The 15,117-nt window shown below is 39.6% G+C and overlaps 1 protein-coding gene across 1 annotated transcript in view; it reads right to left on the bottom strand.

Moving 5' to 3' along the window:
- Positions 1 to 15,117, bottom strand: part of pik3c2a (phosphatidylinositol-4-phosphate 3-kinase, catalytic subunit type 2 alpha) — a 103,424-nt gene that overhangs the window by 13,324 nt on the left and 74,983 nt on the right. Inside the window, exons 17-25 of the mRNA XM_030136813.1 lie at positions 14,237 to 14,330; positions 12,010 to 12,104; positions 10,292 to 10,472; positions 7,373 to 7,477; positions 5,956 to 6,048; positions 5,575 to 5,704; positions 3,116 to 3,256; positions 2,872 to 3,037; positions 1,596 to 1,752 (exon numbers count right to left, since the gene is read on the bottom strand). Coding sequence (XP_029992673.1) covers positions 1,596 to 1,752; positions 2,872 to 3,037; positions 3,116 to 3,256; positions 5,575 to 5,704; positions 5,956 to 6,048; positions 7,373 to 7,477; positions 10,292 to 10,472; positions 12,010 to 12,104; positions 14,237 to 14,330 — 1,162 coding nt within the window. The remainder of the gene's footprint in view (positions 1 to 1,595; positions 1,753 to 2,871; positions 3,038 to 3,115; positions 3,257 to 5,574; positions 5,705 to 5,955; positions 6,049 to 7,372; positions 7,478 to 10,291; positions 10,473 to 12,009; positions 12,105 to 14,236; positions 14,331 to 15,117) is intronic.

The raw sequence follows: 15,117 nt of genomic DNA, 5'->3' as shown, positions 1-15,117 counted from the left end.
CGGGTTTTATTCCAAAGCTGCACAAAATGGAATTGAAATGTTTGGACTTGAATAAACTGGAAGTGAGTATAATGTATGGGTGTATAATGTAGGAAGTAACCCTGACATTTGGTAGATCAGGAACAAAACACCTAATAATAATAATAATAATAATAATAATAAAATAATATATAATAAATAATAATGAATTAGATTTCTGTAACACTTTCCTATGAACGTATACTCAAAGCATGTACAGTGGATCCATTATTCATTCACTCACACATTCTCACTCTGGAGGTTTTAAACTACATCTGTATCCACAGCTGGACCTGGGGCAGACTGACAGAAGCGTGGCTGCCAATTCACGCCTATGGCCCCTCCCACCACCACCAAACATTCATACGTATTCATCCTCCAGTGTGAGTGACACTGGAGGCCAGGAGGTGAAGTGTCTTGCCCAAGGACACAACAGCACATGACTAGGACAGAGCGGGATTCGACCCGCTCTACCTCCTGAGCCACGGCCGTCCCTGATCAACCCCTTCTATTTCCCTTCATTAATGTACTTTAAAAATGTGTTAAAAGCATAAAACATGTTAAATGTGTTTGGATCCAGAGTGAACTGCAGAAAAACAGCTCTGACTGTGAACAGACATTTCCAGGACAAAACAGAAACATGTATATTCATTATCTTCTGCTTCTGTGTGTGTGGTTGTTTTTTTTTTCCAGCAGGTGCAAAAAGAAACTGTTCAGGTAAAGAGGGAGGCGGATTCTGAAAGGAGGCCAGCGAGGAGGAACAAACAGAAACGGGTCAAACACGAAAAGAAACGGACTCTAGACAACCTACAAACACAGTGTTTAACGTGGAAACAGCATCATGACTGCAGACCAACAGTCAGCCTTTGGGCTGAAACGTGAAGCTGATGCAGTAAACTGAATGTCCACCAGGGGGGGCTGGATCCAACACTGGGCCATGTTTCTTATTTGGAACATAGGAGTGAGATAAAGCTGCTACAAATACTCTTGGAGGTGACAACGAAACAATTACATGAAATGGTTCAGCCTGATTCAGCCTACCCAAGACGATTGGATTGGAATTACGCTAAAGATATTTAGGATTGAAAAACTGACCTACTGAATAAGAATCTAAAAGAACAAAGTTTTTACCATATCTGGAACAACTGGATTTCATTCATAGCCCCAAAGAAAGCAGACTTTATCTGATCCCACTGCTAATATTGTTTTGTATTTTAATTGATGATTACTTCTATGATAGTAGTGGAAGGTGTCATTATTTATAGGTATAATGTAAGATGTTTTCCACATTAAACCAAGAAAGTTTGGAGTCATTCTTTATAGGTTATTATATTAGTATTTTATTTGAGATCACATTGTTCTGTATGTGGAACCTGAACTAAAACAAGTTTGACACTCTTGAGTGTTAATATCTTCAGTGTAGTTTTTGCACTTTGCAAATTCATCCTGCGGGCCGGAGTGGACCCTTTGGCGGGCTGGTTTTGGACCACGGGCCGCATGTTTGACACCCCTGTATTAGTGTGTCTTTGTTGTATTTGTTTGTCTCGTCTGTGTTCTGTCGGTGGTTCGAGTCTTACCAGTGTGAGCAGGTTGAGGAACAATCCAGAGTGCTTGCGGATCAGGTTGTAGGCCTGACAGCACAGATCTACGAACAGCTGGAAGCGGCTGGTGGGTCGCTCCCCTCCGTTGATGACGTAGGCCATGTCGGAGGTCAGGACGAACGGCGCCCGGTCCCTGGAGGACATGAAGAGGACAGGAGGTCAGGCCAGGGGGGGGACAATGTAGGCTCCACTTCTTCCTATTATTCTTTCTATCTATCCATCCATCAATACCCATCCACCCGTCCGTCCGTCCGTCCATAAATGTGTAACAGTGTTATGAAATGGACAGTTTACTTGGATATGTATATTTTTGTGTTTTGTTCAGGATTGGTTGGAGTTAATTTTGACATGTGTAGGTTACTTTGAGGAGCTGACATGGGACTGTGTGATCAGCAGAAAAAGGTGGAATCAGGGGGCGGGAGTATAGAGGTTAAACTTCATCCTGCTCCTTTTTGAATGTTTTTTTTTTTTTTTTCCCATTTTTTTCCTTGTTTTTGGTTTTAAATGTTGATATTTGGAAAAAAACAAGGTCTGCAGCTGAGTCCTGGACAGGTGGAGAACTGAACTAACACACATCCATCAGTGTGTGGAGCGCCTCCTGCTGACACTGACTAACCACACAGGCTCTGGTTCAACTGCTGATCAGCGTATTTAGAACTACAATGATCCCATTAACAGTCATCGCTTTTCCATTGACCCTCAAATTGCGTGAACATAACTTGCGCACAAAAATTTGCCTACTGGAAAAATGACAATTTCACCAAAACTCTCGTTTTTTTGATGAAAAGTTTTTGTTCTTGCAAGAGGTGGTTTTTCAGGCGTCTACTATCTGATTATCTTGATAGACAGAATGTAACATGTTACCAGTCTAGAGATGATATAACGAGGGCACTGACTGGCTCTATGGTAACAGACAAACCCATATTAACATTTAAAATTATTATTAATAACAGCAAAAAGTTTACAAATTAACCCATAAAGACCCAAACAGCCACTGGAGATCAAAGTTGTACAGGAACTTGATACAACAGTTTCATGTTCATGTTGTATGTTTCTTGTTATACATTTGAAAATTGAAAATAAAAAGACATTTATAAAAAAAAAACAAAAAAACCCAAAACTGATAGATTCTGTGTTTTAGATCAGTAGAACACATGACAGATGGTAAATGACCAAATGATAAAGTCAAACTAAAAGGCAGAAACACAACACCACTAAACTCAGGTGTTGTTTGCGTGACCAAATCTTTCACCTCTTGAAGCTGCCGAACATCTGAGCGTGGCCCAGGAACTTCCCGAAGTCGATGTGGAACATGTGTCCGGTGGAGCGAAGCATTATGTTGTCGTTGTGTCGGTCGCAGATTCCCAGGACGTACGTGGCCACGCAACAACCGGCGCACGAGAGAAGTTCTCCGACGCCTGGAAACAGATGGAGGTTAAACCAGTGAACATGAACACAAACGGTGGGAGCGGCGACTGAAGGAGGCGTGTCTGAACAGACCTTTTCATACTCGTCTTCTGCAGGGTTGTATTTGCGGAGCCACTCGGCCAGAGGTTTGTCTTTAAAGGAGCCGGTGACGCCGTACTCCACCTGGATCTTCCTCAGGGTGTCAGAGGACGGAACCAGCTCCACCATACCTGAACCAGCACAACATAGAAGAGAACAGAGAAGAAGAGATAACAGAATAGAAGAGAAGAGAGGATAACAGAATAGAACAGAACAGAGTAGAAAAGAACAGAAAGGAATAGAATGGAGTGGAATAGAACAGAGTATGATAGAACAGAACAGAAAAGAATAGAACACAGTAGAATAGAATAGAACAGAATAGAATAGAACAGAATAGCTTTTATTATCATTGTGCTCCTCCAGTCAGTGCAACAATTTTAATAAAACACCAGAACTACAGAAATAAGAACAGATATAACATTACAAAAACTGTAAGATAAGAAAACAGAATATACATTTTACAATTTTACGAAGTAACATAAAAATAGAGCTAAGCAGAATAAAAATAAAAATAGGACCAATGGTCCTGTATCTTACCGGCCAAATTAAAAGCTTTGGGAAATGTATCCAGATGCCATTTATTCTCACCCAGTTCTGTGTATTTATTCTATTACAGAAATAGCCCATGTTTTGGTCATATTCCGATCAGATCTGTAAAAAATTCTAATTCCAACTTGATATCATTGATACTGATTTATTGGATCAATCCACTTCCTATCTGTTATAATGGGAACATTTTTCAAAGTTGCACCAAATCCAGAATCAGATCTGGATCGAAATAATCCATCCCTTGTGTTGACATCATCATACAGAAGCTGTATACCAAGTTTGAAGTCAATCAGAACTGGAGTTTTGGACAAGAAGACGATTGAAATGTTTTCCCCATAAGAGCCCATGTTAAATTTTGCGTCAGTTCCAGATCCAGAAGAAGATCCTGATCAGCATGTGGACATTATGTTTGGGTCATCTCCCCATCAGGGCTGGACTGGAGACATTTACACTGGATATCATTTATATTTACTGAGTTATTGCATCCATCCACTTCCTATCTCTGATAATGGGGAAATGTTTCAAAGTGGCACCAAATCCAGAATCAGATCCAGATCCAATAATTTCACTAACTTTGTTGCCATCATCATAAAGAAGCTGTATACCAAGTTTGAAGTCAATCGGAATTGTAGTTTTGGAGAAGAAGACAATTGAAATTTTTAAACGGATGACAGACGACGATGACGGACGTCACATGACGACAACAGCTTACGGCCTGTCGGCCGGTAAGCTAAAAATGGATCAGTATCAACATGTCCTGAAAATTTCATCAAAATCTGTCCATAACTTTTTGAGTTATCTTGCTAACGGACAGACAAACAAACAAACAAACAGACAAACCCTGATGAAAACATTACCTCCACCGGTCCTTGGTGGAGGTAATAAGTGTGTAAGAATATTGTTGTGTGCAGTTATTATTATTAGGGCTGGGGATCATGGCCAATTTCCTTAATTGAGTCGATTCACAAGGTTCTGAATCAATTAATCACGATTCGATATCAGTTCAGTTCAGTATTAATTGACTGTTTCAGATTCATTTAGTGATACCAAAGTACAATTTTGAGCAGTAACCTGATTATTTGACTACTGCAGCCATGCAACACATCAATACTGGAATCAATATTGACATTAGAAAGGAAATAAATATGACATTTCAGCAGTAAACAGATGAATCTGCTCTTAAATTGAATTGAATTGGGGGGGTTGTTGTCTGTGAATGTTGCTTTACTATTCCTCTAACTCCACACTCAGCCATAGGTGATACTATCACCTGATCTAAGTTAATACTCCTAGAATGGCTGGCTTCCACCACCCGCCTCCGAGAGCCTCTGCCAGCCAGTTCTTCTGTACTGCGGCCTCGAGTTTGAGGCCAGGACAACCTCCTGCAGAGGGGTTCTCCACACCCTGCCCCACGTCCCTTCCATTCAGTACCATCGCAAGCGAGATCGAGGCGCTCCGTGTCCCCCAGGGCTAGATGGAGCCGACCCGCCTCCACGGTACCTGGATCAGGTACTCATGGTCCTGCTCTGAAAATTTGATCTCATCCACTATTAATCCATTACGCAAAATTTAAATGAAATGACGTAAAATCGATCAAGTCGATTTTTTTTACCCAGCCCTAATTATTATGTGGTTATAAGGTGGTTTATTATTATAATATAAGGTGACTTCTTATCTGTTCCTGGTTTTTCTAATAATTCTATAGACAAATGCTGATCATAATGCTCTCCAATGACATGAAATGATACATTTTTTTAGTCTTCTGATGTTATTAAAAGTCTCAAAGGCATTTTCGTGTCCAAACCAAACCACCTCATGTTTAGGTTTATGTATCTGTGCTTAGTCCTGGTTTTAGATGTAGTTTGAAGTGTGCTTGGATCGTTCCCTTTCCTCATCTTACCTTTGTCTTTTCCGGTGGAGATGCATTTGAAGTTGACGATGCGGAGGTCCAGACCCTCCTGAAGCCAGATCCGATCCATGACGCGGATCATCTGAAGAGCCAGCATGTCCTGCCTCAGGTCTTCACCGACCTGATGAACCGACAAACACACACACCAGGAGTCACCACACCAACACATGCACCTGAGGCTGTATTCAGTCCACCCACCAGGGGGCGCCGTTCAGACGTAAGACATGAACAACAGAGGATTTAAAGGAGACCATGTGACAGACAAAACCAAAACCAAACCTCTGCTGTTGTATCAGCTGATAGATGTTCAGACGTATCAGTGGATGCATGGTGCCTTTGTGTGTTTGTGTTTTTTTTTGTTTTTTTTTTTACCTTAAACATGACGTTGATCTCTTCTCCCAGAGGGTCGGCGTTGATCAAAGTCAGTTTCAGAGGAACGGCGTTGGAGTTGAAGAAAGAACAGGCCTTAAAACACACAGTACAGGATTTAGTTTCCATATGATCTGGTTTGTTTGGTCTCTGAAACCAGAATTCATCCATGATGATCATGAAGGTTTATCTGGGTCACATCCATATAAAACATTCACTATGTTAAATTATGTGAAATTAATGAGCTCCTTTTCACCACAGACGGTTCGACTGAAGAGCACCAAGCTGGTCTCTGTTCAGATTTCTTACTTGTTACCTTTGATCTCATATTTGTGTTTCACATGTGATTCAACTCAAAATATGTGACTTTAAAGCTGTGGGAGACTTTTGTGACCAATATTTCATCAACATCTGTCAACCTCAGTCATATCCTCAGTATCATGAATCTGTAAGTCTTTCTGTGATTATTCACCTGAATCTCTTGCATACGGTGAACAGTTCTTAGTGTCATCCACCAGAAACAAACCACGTGTTTACAAACAGAGTCGGGAGGTAACTTGGACGTCTTCAGAATTTTGTCGTGACGTGCATTGTGGGAAGCGAAGGCTCATGCCCCCGCCTGACAGCGGCAGTGCAACCATATGATATTAAATGGATGAAACAAACACAACGCGGAAATGGCTGAAACGCGGAAACGGCTGGAGGAATATACATAGAGGGAAGGGAGCTCCTGCCGTTTCCGCGCCCCTGTCTGTAGCAGCTGCTGCTGCCAGACAGCGGTGCAAACTGGCGTTTCCCACAATGCACGTCGCGACAAAATTCTGTGGTGAGCGTTCTGACTGCATGATTTATTTAAATATTCATATAAATTCAACCGTTTGTTCAATAGTTAAATTTCCAAGTGTGCTGATAGAATAGACCTTGTTTTTTCCATAGACATGTGAAAATACTCAGATATTATAACTTTACAAGGCCGTTGGAACTTGAAAAAGTTGGTCAAGGTCACCTATTTTCAAAATTCTTCTGCTCCATGATCAGATGCATCCACAGGACAAATGTGGTGCAGGTATGTCAGTGCGTTCATCAGATAAGGAGATTATGTCGTTAAATGGACCGACAGACCGACAGACAGACGGACGACAAAACAATTACAATACCCCTTGGCTGCGGGGTAATAAACCAGTGTCAGGTCAGGGTAGGGGTCTGGTTAAGGGTCTGGATCCGGGTCAGGGTCAGGGTCTGGTTAAGGGCCTGGATCACGGTCAGGGTCAGGTTAAGGGTCTGGTTAAGGGTCTGGATCCGGGTCAGGGTCTGGTTAAGGGCCTGGATCCGGGTCAGGGTCTGGTTAAGGGTCAGGGTCAGGGTAGGGGTCTGGTCCGGTCACTGGGTCGTACAGGGGTATTATTGCGAGTTTGTTCACCTTTATGTTGAGCTCTTTGGCCACCAGACTAGGACTGAGTGGGAGTCTGCAGCTGTTCCTCTGGAAGAAGTTCTGGACGTTTTCAAGACCCTCCTGCAGCGCCACCTACAGACACACAACCACATACTGTCACTGACCTTAATGACAAAAGTACGAACACACATGTATCTCCAGGAGAAACTAGGGCTGCACGATTAATCGATTTTAAATCGAAATCGGATTTTTTAATTAGTACGATTTTTAAAAAAGGGAAATCATAAAATCGATTTCATCTCTCTCGTACCTGCGGGCGTACGCGCGCTTGCGGGCTCCCGTAGGCTCCTCCTCCTATCAGTGACAGCGGTCTGTCACAGAAGTCTGTGTAATGACCGGACTTTAAATCTGTTCATGAGCCCGCAGTACTTATAGCAATGTAAGCCGTGGCTTCACGCACGGATCTGAAATAGAACTGCATGCGGATCACTCATCTTACGTTGTCCCAGATCCGTACCATACTGTCTTCTTCCGAACCGGGTCCGAGTCTCGGGGTCATCAGCCTCAGCAGAGGAGCCCACACAGCCCTGTGCCCACACACATCCACCAGCTCCACAGATAGAATCCCTCCAGTGTGTCCTGGGTCGGTCTGTTCCACGCACGGATCCCCCAGTTTAATAGAACCGCATGTGGATCACTTATATTAACGTGGTCCACGCACGCACGACTGATGCCTGTCATTGACTTACATTGGTATCACTTCTGTGGCCCAGATACCCAGGAAAAAAACAAAACAATATCTATATATATATATATATATATATTATATATATATATATATATATATATATATATATATATATAGGTACATATGTATAATTTAGTCCTCTTACTTGCTAATTTTTTCATTCACAAATGTAAGTTCTGTTACACAAAACCAAATATTATTTATTTTTTGAAAGATGTTGAACTTTATTTAAAGCTGTTAGATAAATGTGGAAACAAAAAGGCTATAAAAAACATAAGTATTTGCTCTGATTTGGACATTGTATTATATAGTGTATTCCCCCTGACAAACTTCTGTTATTTTCTTGTTGTATACATTGTTTGTATACTCTACTTCATTCAATAAAGATTTAATTAAGAATAAAACTTCTGTGGGTTCATCACGTGATCCCATCACAGATTTGAGGTTAGAGCAGTGCCTTGCATTGTTGGCTGCTCACGAAAATGGCGTGCTGACTTCTGTTGTCTTTTGTAGTTTTACCCAAAAATCGAAATCAAAATCGAAAATCGAGTTTTTAGAGGAAAAAATCGGGATTTTTTTTTTTTGCCAAAATCGTGCAGCCCTAGGAGAAACAAAGGGGTTTCAGTTGGTTGGAAAATGAAAACAGAACCTAAAAGTTTGTAAAGCTGAGGATTCCTTTTACTGATCATTGTTTTCTACATTTACTGATTGTTTGGCTTAAAAATGTGAAACCGTGTCTTGTTTTGATCCGTAACCTTTTGATATTCAGCTGTTTACTACTTTCCTTCACTCATTCAGTTTATTTAACAATAAAAGTAATAAACTCTGGAACATTAATAAAAGTTTCTCACTGTAATAGTTGAAACCGTCCTCCGTCATCATGATGGGTCATATGTCCTGTTATTTAAACCTATATGATGCAGATCCACAACTAAAGCTGATTTTCCATAAATTGTTTGATAAATTCTCAGAAAACGTTGAAAGTGGTTTAAAAATGCAGAAGGTCTAGTTTCCAGTTCCTGTCACAGACGAGGAAAGACACCACAACATATTCACATTTAACAAGAAATAAACATTTACTCAAACCCATGATCAATGTCTCATATGTTCTGGTTTTGTTCAAAACTGAAAAACTTTTGGCAGGCAATATTTAAATTTCTTTCTGATGGAACAGGGTCTCATATTGAACCTGAGGCAACAATTGCAATATTTGGCATTACATTACATTCTTTTAACCAAAAATCTAAATATCTAAGTGCCTTCACCACTCTTCTAGCACGCAGATTAATACTACTAAAATGGAAAGATAAACAACCTCCAACATTTAAATCTTGGTTTCTGGATCTTTTACATCATTTAACATCGGAAAAAATCAGATATTCTATTAGAGGATGTGCGATAAGTTTTTCAGTACCTGGCAACCTGTTCTGAATCACATAAAAGAGGTAGATTCCTCACTTATTCCAGAGTAATCTTATTAATATGAGTCTGCGACTAATATCTGTATTCCTTATTTATTTATTTATTATTGTCACTTATCTTTTTTTTTTTTTTGGTGCAACAGGGTGGGAACGGTCATGGGTTTGGGTTAAAAAACAAAAAAACAATGACTGTATTATGCTTTTCTGTGACCAGATATGTAATAAAAACACTTTGAACAAAAAACTCATGATCAATTATTCATTTAGTTGTCAACAGGAAATCAATAACCATGGCCTCTTTTAATGGGATGTATTCTATTTTAAACCTTCCTGCTGCCTGAGTCTTAACACATTCAGACCAGTGACCCCTCTAGGTGGTTCAGATTGACCGGTTAACTCATAATGGTGCAGGCCTCGGTGATAATGATACAGGTCCAGACCTGGTGAGTCTTATGGTCCACAACAGGCAGTCTCTGCTTCAGGACCTGGATCCATCAAGACTGGATCTGTGGCCTGGTCAGAGGCATACGTCAGTGGATTAGCCGACAGAGGCCGTAGACCAGACTGACCCCTGGTGGTGGCGGCCATGTTAGGTTGTTTGTATCGTTGACAGTTGTGTGTTTTCTTACATCATAGAATATGTTTTCATTCAGACTTCATCATAAAATGACTTGTTTCAAAAAGTTCAGACACTTAACCGGTCCTCATCTTAGACCTGAACCTGCATATATGATGTGTGTTTGAGTCCAGTATGTGGTCCTGGTCTTGGTCTCAGACCTGTCTGGTGGATCCCCCGGCCTGCCGGACCCTCTCGGCCACCGCTCCGAGCAGAGTCACCAGTTGAGTCTGTTTTTCCAGCTCCACCCTCAGTTTGCCTCCGCACAGACACAGCAGAGCCCCCAGGACGCGCTCGTAGCGCCTCCCCCAGGCTGGATCCTGAACAGCGTCCTTTAGCAGCCTGAAGTCAAACATACAGGAGGTCTTTAACTGCGGCAGCATCGATTCTGATTCATCACTTAGATGTAAAGCCCTGAACATTCTGCTCCGAAACTGACATAAGCAGCATCTGTAACTAATGTGCAGAAGCTTCTGATCTAAAAGTAAAAAAAAAACTAATAATTTACTCATTTTCTGAGATGGACTTCCTAACACAGCTTTTAAAAAAGTCAGGTCTAGGGATGGAACCATATGAAAATTTCATATCACGGTTATTGTGACCAAAATTATCATGGTTATCATTATTATCGCGGTATTATTGAAATTGTGCTCAAAATGTTCAAAAAGTACAAATATACAAACACTGAAATAATTTAACCAAGTTGTATTTAAAATAAAAAAAAAAACAAAACAAATAAAATAATTGGCACAATGTACTTCCTGTTGGCAGAACCATTCAGATATTAACCCTTAGTGGTCTGAGCCTATTTTGTCTATTTTCAGTCCTTTTGATTTGGCCTTTATATACTATAGAAACAAATGTTTACTAGACCCATGTTTGGGATCTGTTTTTTCAGCACAACTTCATCCATCTCATTTGTCTAATTTTTTTTTCACTTTAACCTACTATATCAACATAAAAGGCCAGAAAACACATAAAAAAAAATCCAATTTGAAAAATTTATATACTTAATTGCATAAATAACACAAAGATACTTAATGAACCTTTTCAAAGACTTTAAAAGTGAATACTGGTTCCAAATATTGGGTATATAAAATCAAAATTGCAATAAATAAGAACTATACTCAAATATTTGACATAAAGCATAACTTTACAAAGGGTTTTTACCCTGAAAAGTGCGGTAATCAAACACAGTTATCATGATAATTACAATTTAAACAGTAATACTAACCGTCGGCAATTTTACTGCGGTTTATTGTTATACGGGTAATCGTTACATCCCTAGTCAAGTCTAAAGATAAAAAAGCATTTGTCTCAGGGTGTTTGCTCTTTATCCAAATAAAATTCCAGACTTTTTCAAAACTACTATTTTTTTTCCCAGACCTTGACTTTATGTACTTTTTATACTTGCATGTCTACTTTTTTGTTTGAGATTGTACCTGCTGTGTGTAGTAGAAACGTCCATTTTAATAAATGTATGAATAAATGAATGCATAATTTACAGGAAATTATGTTTTACTGACAGAAAAGTTTTCAAAACCTATGAAAATCACAAAAATACAAGGATATTATACAAACAAGGTTCACTACAATCATTCCACAACCGACCGGTTAGTGAAATCAGATCAAGTTCTGTATGTTCTTTCCTCATGCATTTCTAATCTTATAAAATAATGTGCCTTTGGACATACTCTAAAATTCAACTATAGGAGACACTTTTTTTCATACTTTATTTAGACTTTCACATAAAATTCTAGAACTTTCAAGGTCTGGAAAACAGCGTTTCAAGATTCCAGACTTTTCAAGACTTTCAAGACGTGCATATACACCCTGTAAAACCCTCCTGTGGCTGTGCTGATGGGTGGAGTGTTCGTACCAGTAGAGGTAGTGTGCGATGTTGATGTTTCCTTGAGCTCTGGACAGGAGGAACATGACGAGGGCGCTCTTCAGGTGACACTCGAACTTCAACGCCTGTATCGACAAAAAAAGAGATGCTGGGGGTCAGACCATCTTTGTTGGGTCCAGACTTTCAGGTCTTGGTTTTAGTCCTGATCCAACTGAACTGTGGTTTGGTTCATATGAAAAGGCTTTTAAACTTTAATATTAACTACAGGAAGTTACAGAGATATCAATGCAAAAAACCCCAAAAAACAAAGAATACAGTTCCTCAGAACCCAGGCATCTTTTTTGTTAATCGTACCTTGTCCTATATATTACCTGTATATATCCTTATTTGTTGTACATATTTCTCATCTGTTCTCATCTTTTCTCATCAAAAGTTAGCCTTTTGTATATATCAGTAGTTTTAGTAGTACTTTAACTATATATATATATATATATATGTATATATATATATATATATATGTATATATATATAAAATTGTAGCTTTCATTCCTTACATTTTGGAGTATTTTGTATGATATCTTTTATTCAGTTGTTTTTGCTGCTAAACTCATTTTCATTGTTCCTGTGACAGTGACAATACAGATCCATTCTATTCTATTCTATTCTATTCTATTCTATTCTATTCTATTCTATTCTATTCTATTCTATTCTACATGAAGATGTAAGAGATAACATAGGTGTGGTTGGCAAAGGACAAAAAAGCAGGAATATATACGGTGCACCTACTAAGGGTACAACAGTTTCAGATGGGTTTCAGTTCATGTTTTGTGCGTAAAGAGAACTGTTTATTTTTCTCCCAAAATTATATTTTATTTTGCTTGTCAGCAAAAACTGAATTTCACAGTAGGACAAATTCTATCACTGTGCTGAATAAAATAACAGTTTCTGTACTGAACAGGCACATGCACACATAAGGCCCAGAGGGGGCTTGAGCCCCTGCCCTTTTGCCTTGTTGAAAAAAGTGCCCCTTTTTATTCATTTTTAAATAACTAAATTCTTGTTCTGCATAGGGATGTAAAGGGGTGTGGGGGTGTTTGTGTTGAATCTAAAGCCACTTCTCTGTCCGCTGTCTCTCACTGAGGGGTGGCACCAGTGATTGGTCATTATGTTTACTAATACCCCACCCCCCATTCAGCCATCAAACTGTGCACCGCCCCTCTCCTAGTGGTAAAAAACATGTGAAATTTCAAAAGAATCGAGTGAATAGTGTCCGAAATGGGATGGATGAAAATTTTGGATGGCCTGGTGGAGTTAATGGTCTATATATATATATATGTATAAAGCTGTGCTGTTGAGTCAAAGTCTGTCAGTCAGTCAAAATCAGCCCAAACCTGCCACCTGTAGGAGGACAGAAGCAGTGAGCTTCCTCCATCGTCTGACTCCAGCTGAACTGATGACACCTGGTGCACATTGTGAGGACACACTGCTTGAGTTTGGAGAAGACATAACTGACTGTTCAGCTTGGCCAAACTATGGAAGACTACTGGTTTGAATGGACTAGTATTTTTGTTTTTGTGAAATCATGTTAATGATGGATGTGTATTTGAAAGTCCTGCACTTTAAAAAGTTGAATTGACATTAACTTAGTTTGAATAATAGAGTAGTTTAAAAAATATAAGTTAAAATATTTGAATAAAAAGGTACTTTAAAAAGTTAAAATATTTTATTAATAAAGTACTTTGAAATGTCTACAAACAATTTAAAGGCATGTGACATATTGTTTGCTGTAAAAATGATTTGGTGATGTTAGTATATTTCTGTTTTGTTTAAAGGTTTTCAACCTAATAACTCTAAATAAAAACTGAAACGAGGAAGAGTTGACCCATTTCATCTTTCATGGTTTGCCAGGCCATTTTCAAGTTTAGGCAGGAGCTGAACGATATATAAAAACTGTACATAACTTGACACCCACCCATATAATAAAAAAATAAGAATGAAAAAGGAGGTGAATAAAGTGCATGAGGACCGGATGCAGTGGTTTGATACAGAACCACAGAGACAAACTGACCAGCGCCAGTAGACCTGGGTGAGGACTGAACCTACAGACCTGGGTGAGGACTGAACCTACAGACCTGGGTGAGGACTGAACCTACAGACCTGGGTGAGGACTGAACCTACAGACCTGGGTGAGGACTGAACCTACAGACCTGGGTGAGGACTGAACCTACAGACCTGGGTGAGGACTGAACCTACAGACCTGGACCAGCTGAGGCAGGTAGTCGGCCAGTTCGTCATCGCTGCTCTTCTCAATCCAGCTGACGGCGACGCTCCTCACCTCAGTATCTGCAAACCTGGAACAAACACCACACCGACACACCGGGAACTTAAAACACACCATGTTTATGCACCTTCTACTCAATAACTGCACATAGATCATACTGTTCATCTGTGTCACTTTTCCATTGACCCTCAAAATGTGTGAATATAACTTTTGCATAAAAATTTGTCTAATGGAAAAATGACAATTTCGCCCAAACTCTCGTTTCTCGATGAAAAGTTTTTGTTCTTTCCTTGAGGTGGTTTTTTGTAGTCACTCAAAACTGCAATGGAAAGACCTTTTAGTCCAACTAGAGTCACGAGAACCAAAAAATGGATGTTGATGGATGTTAAAACAAGAGAAGAGAACAAAACAAATGTGTGGGTATGTGTGGACACACCAGGAAACCCAATCATTTTAGAATTTAGTAGGAGATAGAGGGGGAACGAGCATTCTAGATTCAAAACAACACAGATTTATGTTCATGTTTATAGAAGGACTTCTACTGACATCTACCAGAAGAAAGAAACTAATCAGCACATTTGGAATTGAATGGAAAAACCCACATTACACACTTCTGTTTTAACACATTTAAGGAAATATCGGTAAAGTTTTGCGTAAATGTCCAATGGAAAAGGCACTACTGAGAGTTTGCACAATTACATTGCACATTTATGTAATTATGCATTTATCTCTTAGTAATAGTTTTATTTTTTAAGCTCATTCTCTTTTCTATGTCATTTTTAAATGCTACTTAGTTTTGCTTGTTTTCGTGTTCTAGATCGGTGTTTTTCAACCTTGGGGTCGGGACCCCACGTGGG

Source organism: Sphaeramia orbicularis, chromosome 6 (genome assembly GCF_902148855.1).
Source record: "Sphaeramia orbicularis chromosome 6, fSphaOr1.1, whole genome shotgun sequence".
Classification (NCBI taxonomy): Eukaryota; Metazoa; Chordata; class Actinopteri; order Kurtiformes; family Apogonidae; genus Sphaeramia; species Sphaeramia orbicularis.
Note: the sequence above shows the minus strand (reverse complement) of the source record. Positions and strands in the feature narration are given on the sequence as shown.